Source organism: Quercus lobata, chromosome 12 (assembly GCF_001633185.2).
Source record: "Quercus lobata isolate SW786 chromosome 12, ValleyOak3.0 Primary Assembly, whole genome shotgun sequence".
Lineage (NCBI taxonomy): Eukaryota > Viridiplantae > Streptophyta > Magnoliopsida > Fagales > Fagaceae > Quercus > Quercus lobata.
The window spans coordinates 1100160-1110430 of NC_044915.1; the positions used below are offsets into that span (position 1 = coordinate 1100160).

At 34.5% G+C, this 10271-nt stretch overlaps 1 protein-coding gene across 1 annotated transcript; it reads right to left on the bottom strand.

The window, feature by feature from the left end:
* Positions 1 to 1915: 1915 nt before the first annotated feature.
* On the bottom strand, positions 1916 to 4123 carry LOC115970003. Its single transcript, XM_031089652.1, has one exon. It carries the CDS (start codon positions 3976 to 3978, stop codon positions 2089 to 2091), a length of 1890 nt encoding a protein of 629 aa, XP_030945512.1. The 5' UTR covers positions 3979 to 4123; the 3' UTR covers positions 1916 to 2088.
* Positions 4124 to 10271: the final 6148 nt, after the last annotated feature.

Sequence of the window (10271 nt, forward strand, 5' to 3'; positions counted from 1 at the left end):
TTTCTCATTATTGCAATACAAATATTGTAAAAAAGATGTTTCTGTAATAATATATTCAAAAGTCTTGATTTCTTTCATACTTTCTAATACCAAACTATTGCCACAATACAGAGAAAGACACAGAAACAACAATGACGACAAGGCCCAAGTCCCAAATTTTTGACCTAGCAATAGATCCTCAACACACTAAACTGGGTCACTGCATATTTTCTGGAATGGGTTGTACTAGAGTCACATGAGTCTTATTTTATGTTTTGAGTCCTTTTTCTATTTTGGTTTAAAAGTTCTTAATTACTTCTCTTTATAATTAGGAGTCTCAGTCTTTCTAGATAAAGGTTATTTAGCAATCCTATTCCTTCTAGAAGTAGTACTCGCAAATAGCCTATACAAGAGTATTTAATGTATTCAATAATAGACAGATGGCGAGATTAACTATAATAAAATGCCAGCAGCTTAAGAGTGTAATTGCCTTCTCCTATCTAAGAATGATTTTGTGTAGGAAACTAGATGTTATTTCTAGGGTTTATCTTGCTTTGTTTCTTGTTCTATTCATGGTTTTAACTTTTAACATCTAAATGTTATGAAGCTCATTCACTAATCACTATCCAATTTTTTTTATTACTTAACTAGGCTTACATCCTTAAACACCAACCCTAATCAAGAATCTTCAAGATCTCATCAAGAACCCTAATTTAGTGCTATATTCCTAAAGATTCTACATCAAAATTGGCTTCTATGAGTTCTATCCTACATCACACGTGTGGCATGAAAATTCAACAAGCACATACCTGTTATTATGCACAATTAAATTTTTGAAAAAAAAATGTTTATCACATGATAAACTAAGGAAAAAAAATACTTTAAAGGGAGTACAAAATAAATAGCAGGCAATCCATAGTGTCATTCTTATAGTGTTGATTATGCAAGCAGTATCTAAACACAAGCAGGTTTATAACAACTCCAACCTTCCCCCCAAAATACACACTAGAAAAATGCCACCATGCAACTAGTAAACCCAGTCATGTACAAGTTGCATATAAATTTCACACTCAATACAGGCTTTTCAAGCATAGCAACTAGACATATCAGAGATGAAGTTGTGCAGAACCAATCACTGAGGAGAACTCAATATTAGGAAATTATAAATGCAATATATAAGATACAACAACTAATTAGTAGTCCTTTTTCTTGAGGACCATTGACAAAAGCATAGAATTATTAGAATAGGGAAACTTGCTCCTCCTCTCCCCCAGGAAAACAAAACAAAACAAAAATAAAAAAGGTATAACCAACTAGTCCAAAATCATTAAACAGCCTAATTTTAATCAATCTGCAGGGTTAAAACACTTTATTTGAAGATTGTTAGTATACAATTGGAAGGACTCGATAATAAATAGGTCAGAAATACTTATTAAAATAAATAAATAGGACAGGAATGGTTGCGATTTTGACAAATGCAGTTTCTACCTCACATTATGTAAACAATAGCATCCACTTATTTTACAATACTGTTATGATGATCACGAGACTAAATTATAGAAGCCTATCAAACAATTCTGCGCAATTTTTCTCACTTATGTTTGTTTTCTTCCTCAATTAATAGAATTTGCTAGTGTGCTTTTCTATTGACTGAATTTAGGGCTCGAAGTGACCTCTTTACACCAATTTTAACAATCTTATACAGTTTGAAGTGTTCAGAATTGCATGAATAACTAGTAGCATTAACAGTAAGCATATGCAATGCAGAGTGCAGGTGCAAGTGCCCCATTACCTGATATGCACTCAAGAACACAACCCATCCGATCATCCCCACACATCAAAATTAATAAACAAAGATTGTAATTTGTGGAGAACTTAAACTATCTGAAGCACATTGACCTCATGATTCTGTTTATGTAGGATATTAAAGACAAGATAATGTAGTTATAAACTGACTGCATTATGTTAAGGTGAAGTACCCTCATTTGCTACAGAGGTCACAAAGGGTGACTGAGAATGGTCATTAGCTCATAAGGGTGCTTGCTGTACATTAACATACTTCAACCCCTAATTGATGAAAAGCTATACACAGAGCACTCATTACCAGAATTACCTCCGCCAATCAATACTAAGCAAATCTGAAGGAAGTGAAGCAGGATCAAGTTCCCAACAATCTTTCAAAAGCTCTGGAGCCTCATTCTCAGAAAGCTTCCTTGCAGGAATCTGATGTGAAAACAACCGAACATCATCTCCTTCAAGACATCTAATAGCATGAGAACCAATCTCCCTTCTCTTAAACACCGTCTTGAACCCATCAACCTTCTCAAGATATGCCATGCTTAAACCATGAATCTCACTGAAACTAGTCAAAAATACAACTATGTCATAGCACCGCTTATCTTTAGCAGAGAGGTTTCTTCCTTCTGCATCAACAGCAGCATCGTTATAAAGTGCCCACACTGAGCCCTTCCTCGGATAAATTCTATAAACCTCCCTTGCTGCTCGTTCACAATCCACAATATGTGAAAAGACATTCACTGAGTTAATGGAAGTCTTCCTAGCAACCTTAAATCTTCCACAAGAAATATGAAATCCCATTTTCTCCCAAATTATAAGCCCCTCATCCCCATTACTTTGAAAATCCAACCAACTCATCTTCACCTCAAAAGGATTGACCGAAACAACTTCATCTATCAAACCATAATGCCTTGGCATTCCATCATCATCATCATAGAGAGCCCACACTTGCCCTCTCTTAAAACTTTTCTCTACTCTATCCTTATCAAAATCATAATAGTCTGAATCCTCCACTGACATAATCTCCAAATCCCCACTTCTAGAATCCTTGCGCCTATCAATTTCCAAGCCCATGCCCTTCTTCCTGTGCCTCTCAATTTCTAAATCCCCACTTTTAGAATCCCTACTCTTCTTCAAATCTCCATGCCTCTCCTTCTCCTTCCTCTTTTCTCTTTCATTCTTCTCCTTTTCCTTTGTCTTCAATTTCATCCTCTGTTGATGCGCCTTTTGCTTTGCTTCCAACTGCATCTCCGCCAATGTCATCATTTCCTCCCCAGTTTTCGCCCTCTTCGGCATTGACCTCTCTAACACATCCCCAACAGTCCTCATTCTCTTCAAACCCGAATTCCTCAATCTCCCACCACTCCATATACCTCTATCATCACCATCACCATCCTCATCCTCATCCTCTTCCCTTTCCAATTCCCCACTTGTCACTCCGCCACCACCGTGCAATCTCCCCTTAACATTCACACTTCCCAATTTCACACCACTACCCCTTTTTCCCTTCACACCACAGGCACTTGTCAAATTCTCACCACTACCCATTTTCCGATTAGAACCCAACTGCTCAAAACTCCTGACAAGACCCAAATTTCTCTTCCTCAACCTCTCACTCCGAACCCTAGTTTCCTCCACAGCATCATCCCCATCATTGGTCTCAACCTGCACAGCCAGAAAGCTCTTCCTACAACTAGGACACACCAAACTATGACCCAAATACTTTTTCTCAAACTTGTGCAACAAACGGCACGTGGAACAAGCGGTCCAGAAAGTGTCCACAGCAGGAGCAGCATTGACATTGTCATCCTGAATCCTAATCCTAAGCTTCATATCATACTCTTTCCTACGAATCTTATCGGACAAGAACCGAAAGGCGTCGCCGACGAGCTTAAAGGCCTCTTCGGAGCCGGCATAAGGGTTCTTGTCAGGGTGAAGAAGCAAGGCGAGTTTTTTGTACTGTTTTTTAATGGTGTTAATGTGAGCAAAGGGTTCTACCTGGAGGATGGTGTACCAATCAGAATCAGGGGAGCGAAGGATCTTGAAGGATGTGACCATCTCCGAGAGCCCATCCAGGTTGGGGGCTAGCCGAAGGGCTCGCTTCGCGTACTTGAGGGCGGACTTCAGGTTCGACTTCTTGTATTTCGTCTCTGCTATGCCTTTCAGACGCAGTGCTTCTTCCTCTTCTTCAGGACCCCCCATTTCTCTTTCTCTAATCTCTAATCTCTGGGACTCACTCACTGACTGAAACAGCAGCAATTGGCTTGGGGGAGGAAGATAAATAGGGGTTTTAGGAGTGAGAGATAATAAGAAAAATATTAGGAATACAGACTCTATTACAGAAAATTTTACACACGACCCGAGTACTTATTTGTAAATGGAAAAGGATGTCAGCGGTACGTTTAGATAAGAACTAACAAAAAATTGAGAGTGAGAGGTAATAAGAAAAGAAAATATTAGAAATACAAACTTTATTACTGAAAATTTTACAAACGGTTAGAGTGCTCATTTGTAAATAAAAAGAGATGTTAGTGGTACCTCTAGATAAGAACTAACGCTTTCTTTATTAATGTTTTTTGAAAAATGATTAATTTTTTAGAAAATTATCTTAGTTTTTGATGTTTGGAAACAACTTTGAAAATGGGCTTGAAAATGTTTTATGGTATTTGGTATCCACGGTTTTTAAAACATGTATGATATGTGTATTGTGTAAATTTACCTAATGTAATCAATATAAATAAATAAATAATAATAAACCAAGAATGAATTTGGTTTCAAACTAAAATTTTGACAATGGATATAATCAAAATTACCTATCTAATTTTCATGATCTCAAATACTCATATTGCTCATGTATATGAACGGTAACGTACATCATATATATATATATATATAAACCATACTTGTCATAATTCAAAATAACCATTATAATCTTAAGTTCCATTTTAAAAAGTTCAAAATGCCATATAGGGCAAATAATTTTACTAGCAAACTAATCCTGTGCAAATAGTTTGATAAATATACCAAAAATTGTTATAGAATCGTTGACCAATCTGTGAGGAGAAAAAAGAAAAAAAGAAAAAAAAAACTTATTAAAGAACGGTGTTGTAGAGGGGAGAAGAAATAGGGAGAAAAAAGAGAAGAGAGGTAGATAGAGAGAGAATCTGTGGGAAGAGAAGAGGCCAGAGGGAATGATAGTGAGAGTGTGAGAAGAGAGAAAAAACAAAGGGAGGAGAAGAAGTGAGAGAGTTTATTGTGAGAAAGGCTGAATGAGCGAAAGAAAATATTTTTTCCTAAATATACAATGATGGTAAAAAAAAAAAAACTTCCTTAAAAAGAAAAATAAATATGAAGAAGGAAAAAAAAAGTGAGGAAGAAGAATGAAATAGTGATTGATCATTTATATTTTGATCATTAATCAGGGAGTATTGTGGTAACTATTTTTATTTCAATTTCAAATTTTTAAATAAAATGTAAACAAAGGCTACTAAAGGAGGTAAGGGAAGCCATATTGTATAACTATTCACATATGATTTTGAATGCTTCTTTTGTAGCATAAAGTAGCCCTGTATTTGGATCACAATACCTACAATATGAAATGACAATTCATTAAGAAGTACAGTGGTAGAGTATATGAAGGAACCATTCATTTTAAAATTATATTTAAAAAAAAAAAAAAGAGTTAACGTGATACACATAAAAAAAAAAAAAAAAAGTAGAACTTAAAGAAAGTCAATCATAAACAAAAGAAAAAGAAAACAAAGAGGAACTTGCAAAAGATAGAACCTGAAAATTTGTTGGAATCTCTGACAGTAAATGTCTTTAATCTAAAGAAAAAGAAAGGAGGATGTAGAGCTAAACTAAATGTCTTCAATCTGAAGAAGAATGAGAGATAGAAAGTGAGATAGAAACTGCAAAGTGTATGTGAGTTTGTAGGTCTTAAAGTGTAAAAATTTTAATTTACATATTTATCCCCGTTAGTTGAAAACTTGTAAGTGGGTATGATGAGGGTATTTTAGTCATAAAAAATGAGGAATCCAAATAGGGGAAATCTCTTAAATAGTAGTATAGACAAAACCCAAAGGAGAAAGAAGCTAACGATTTGAAATACTGACCATGACCAATGTAGATAGTGAACTTTTTAGGTAGTAGGGTCATGTAAGTACTATCGGAAGAATTATATACATCATTTATTAAATTTAAATCATGAATAATACAAACAAAAATTTTAGAATAAAAACAACAGTAGAATTTTATCAAAAAATTTGTTATCATATTAGTAAAATGTAGTTACCATTACCATTTGAGCAATCTTTCTAATGTATAGATCATCAATTACGTACATTTGGGTCAATTTTTGGGTAGGAAAGGTCAGAGAAGTTCTTGGAGGTCTGTTGCTTATTCATATGAAATTGTGGTGTAACACTATCTGCATTAAGTAAATGTAGCATCACATCTCTATGAAAACAAACTGTGTACATGTTATATTGTTATGAAATATTATCAACGGAAATTGCTAACTTGACAAATAGCCAAAATAAAAAAAAGAGTGATTCATTGCCACATCAATGGAAACTAATTTTTTATTTTGTCTATTCGCGACGTCAGCAATTTCCATCCAAGAGATAATGACAAAAACTAAATTGACACAACACTGAAACGTTAGGGACCAAATTGACATACAATTGAAAGGTTATGGACCAAATTGAATTGTAGTATAAAAAATAGGAACCAAATACGTAGTTTGCCCTATATATTATATATAAACTTGGTAAAATTTTTGGAAAGTTCCATAGAAGGGAGAGGATAAAAATCCCATGAGTCCCTAAAAAGGGAAAAGATTAAAAATTCCATGCATATTATTTTGAAAAGCTTGAGAAATTTTATTGGTGAAAACCCAATTTTAAAACAAAGCATATCATACATCATTAAACCAACATCATAAAAATACCAGCATCGTCAAGATATCAAAAGATCTAATCCTACGATGAGCAAGCAAAAAGGATATAACTTTAAAGCACATGATGCAAGCATTATTCAAAAGGAAACCTTAAACATGACAACATAAATAAACAAAAAGCGAAGTTTGATGTAAAGATGCAACCTTTGGGTACCCAGATTGAAACTTTGTCTCAAAAGGTTACACTTTGAATGTTAACATTAAAACTAACATGCATAGATGGATTTTGATGAAACTGAAAATTGACCTCGTCAGTATGCTCCTCATCAAGGCCAATGGACGATCTCCGTTACCTGTTGTTAAGAAAAAAAAGCAATGGAAGTCTCCTTGGCGTGGGGCCGATTGAAAATACTCCGATGCTTAAGTTAGCAAAATTCAGTTCTAAAGGAAATATGTTGCAAGTCAATATTTGGAATTCTAACATGCCTTTTACCTGAGTTCTTCTTTCCCTTTTATAGCTTGCTATGGATGGGCGTAATTATGTCTATTAATGCTGCTTCCAGACATTTTTCTCCTGAGAGTAACGCAGCATTGATTGACACTAATGATTTCTTTAATGGTGTAACGGATAGCCGTTGGACAATCATTACACTGGTAACTGTTCCGGCACAATTATTGGTTCATAGCTGTCCTGTGGGCATTTATCCGTACTTTAATGAGTGGTGGTCTGCTTCGTCCATGAAGGTGACACATGTTGACGGAATCTTTTTCCCAGCTCTTGTCACAAACATGGCTAAGGTCGTCTTTCATCTAGACAACCTTTATGTTGATATTCGTCAGATTTATATAAGGAAATGTAAACTAAAGATTAAGGTTCAAACTTTGATAAGGTAAACATGAATTTAAATATCAAAGGAACCAACTTTAGGCCAAAATGCAAACTTATATAAGAGTTGATAGGATATAATAAAAAAGAAAGCTTCAGAACAAAATGCAAGTTTTTCATGTCAACATGCCATACTCATCATTTTGTGAAAAAAGCTTGAAACTTTTCAACCAGTGTGACATTTTAAACAGAAAAGCTCTAACTTTAACAAAGATTAAAGCTTATAGATATAAAAATGTAACCTTGATGCAAAGCTAATTGCTTTTAAACAAATAAATGAACTTTTATAAGCAAAAAAATTGAAGCTTTCAAGCTCAAGAGGCTTTTTTTTTACAAAGCTTCAAACTTTGTTCATGGAACAACTATGGCATCATCACATATAGGCTCACAAACATAGATTCAAATATTTCACATGATAAACATGGATGAACATAAGATAGAACAGACAAATAAATACCATAGATGTATAGATATTAAGCTACCATATCTAAAAACCAAAACTTTACATCAAAATCCATAAAAGATGAAACTTTCAAGATTATTGATAAAAAAAAGTGTATCGTTATTTAATCATCTAACGTGTTAAACAAAGAAAACCAAAGCAAACGAAGGATAGATAATAACCAAGAATGCTTAGAAACTCATGCTTTATATAAAAGGAAGAGCTTTCAAACAAACAACATGCAAACACCATCATTCAAGCTAAAAACAAAGAAAACAAGCATGGAAATGATGGAAAACTAAAAGAATTTAGAGATTAGACCCTCCCAAAAGCTTGATTTTGATGAAAATGGAGGAGAAATTTTTTTCTAAGAGGTTGGAGGGCTGTCCAGAGGCATAGGAGAAGGCATAACGTTTTTTTCTATGTGAAGGAGCTCCGCTGGAACAGAAGGGAGCTAGAGCTTTTAAATAAAAGGCCTTGCACAATATGGACAGCTTGAAGCTATGCAAGTTGGTCCATGAGCTAGCTTCAAGCTGTGCATGTACAAAAATCCCATTTTTATTCCAGCTTCAGTTCCAGTTTTGATCAATCTCAGGTACTAAAATTGCACACTGATTTGAAGGCCTTCCCGAACTCTGATTTGAATGATCTTGGTGTCCATGGAAAGATCTCATAGCATACTTTCCATAGGTTTTGACCTCAAGTCATTTGTAGTACCGTGCTAAAAATTATTAGCCTCCAAAGTTGGATGTTTGCACTAATTTTCATAACTTTGTTTGATTTCCCCAACTTGATATTGTGAGAGACCACACCCCCAGCCCAACCTTTCAAATTAAGGATCAGCATAACCCATGTGAATGGGTGGAGTTTTGCTAGTGCCTCTCAAGAGTAAAGGTTCTGCTGATTTTATCATCCCTCCTAGGTTAAAAATTTTACAATGGAGTTGCCACTTATTTAATTGGAAAAATAAAAAAACCAAAATAATTGAAAAGTGCATCTTTATTGATGAATTTTAATTGAATGTACATATTTTGAAAATAACTAGAAAGTTAAATGGTTTTGATCCTAGATACAATCCAAAACAAAAGTATAGAGCTTTGTTTTCTAGTTACATTCTAGAAATAGAAAATTACATGGAAAAACGTAATCTACTAGTCCTTGACCTAAGTTCGGAGTCTAGGTTACATGATTGGGAAGATGTTAGACACCCAACCTGCTTGATGATCATTCTAAAAAAAAAAATTTTTAAAAAAAACCTGCTTGGTGAAACCGGACTTCTATACTTTGGTGGCAATGATCATATCATATCATTCAAGAGTTTATGTCATCCAAGAACATGTGATTGAAAAGAAAAACACTCAAGAGTATGATAAAACCCTATTATAGGCATGTAAGGAATTGATATTGGAAAACATGGTGAATATCTGTGTGATGTGAGAAACCCAAATCTAATAGCATGTGAACTTGTTAAATCAAAAGCCCTAAAAACATGCAAAACTATGAACAACCTAAATCTAACATATTCAAAAATCAAGAACATGTGAAGAACTTGAAAATAAAACATGCTTGAATCTTAAGAACTGGGGCATACATTAAATAGGAGGTTTAGAAACCTTAACTGCATGCACTTGCACTCCAAACAAGAAATCATCTATAGGTGATGATTTGTGAATAGGAAGTTGGTCTCTAGGACCAAGCTATCCCTTCTAGCAAGTTGAGACCGAGAGGATCAAAACACCAAAGGAACCTTCCTACTACAAATTTTAGAGAATGCTGATAGAGAGAAGTGAATAAATTTTAGGTTTTTCTCTGAAATTTGGGGAGCTTTGAATTGTTGATGGAGAGGGGCATTTATATTGGAGGATGGGGGGTCAAGGATGAGTCTTTGGGCAATGTGGTTTAAAGAAAATTTGAATTTTTTGAAGTAAAAACGTTGGGTGCAAGGTCAAATTGAGTGGGAGCAAGACAAGCTGAAAAGTGGAAGATTTTTGGGGATTCAAGTCCAAGCCACACCATAAATCATATCCTTAACTAATAGTGTTATGACACATCATTTATTTTAAATTATACTAAAATTAGACCAAGTAAAACTAAGAGTTCATGATCATGTGTGGTTGTGACTTAATTCATGCAAGTGCATGTTACTGTTAAAAATTGTTTTCTTGATATCTTTTAATCCGATTGTCCAATTAAACCCATGAACTATCATTTTGATTTTTATGACCTCAAGATTTTATTTCATGAAATATATTTGGAGATCAAATGGC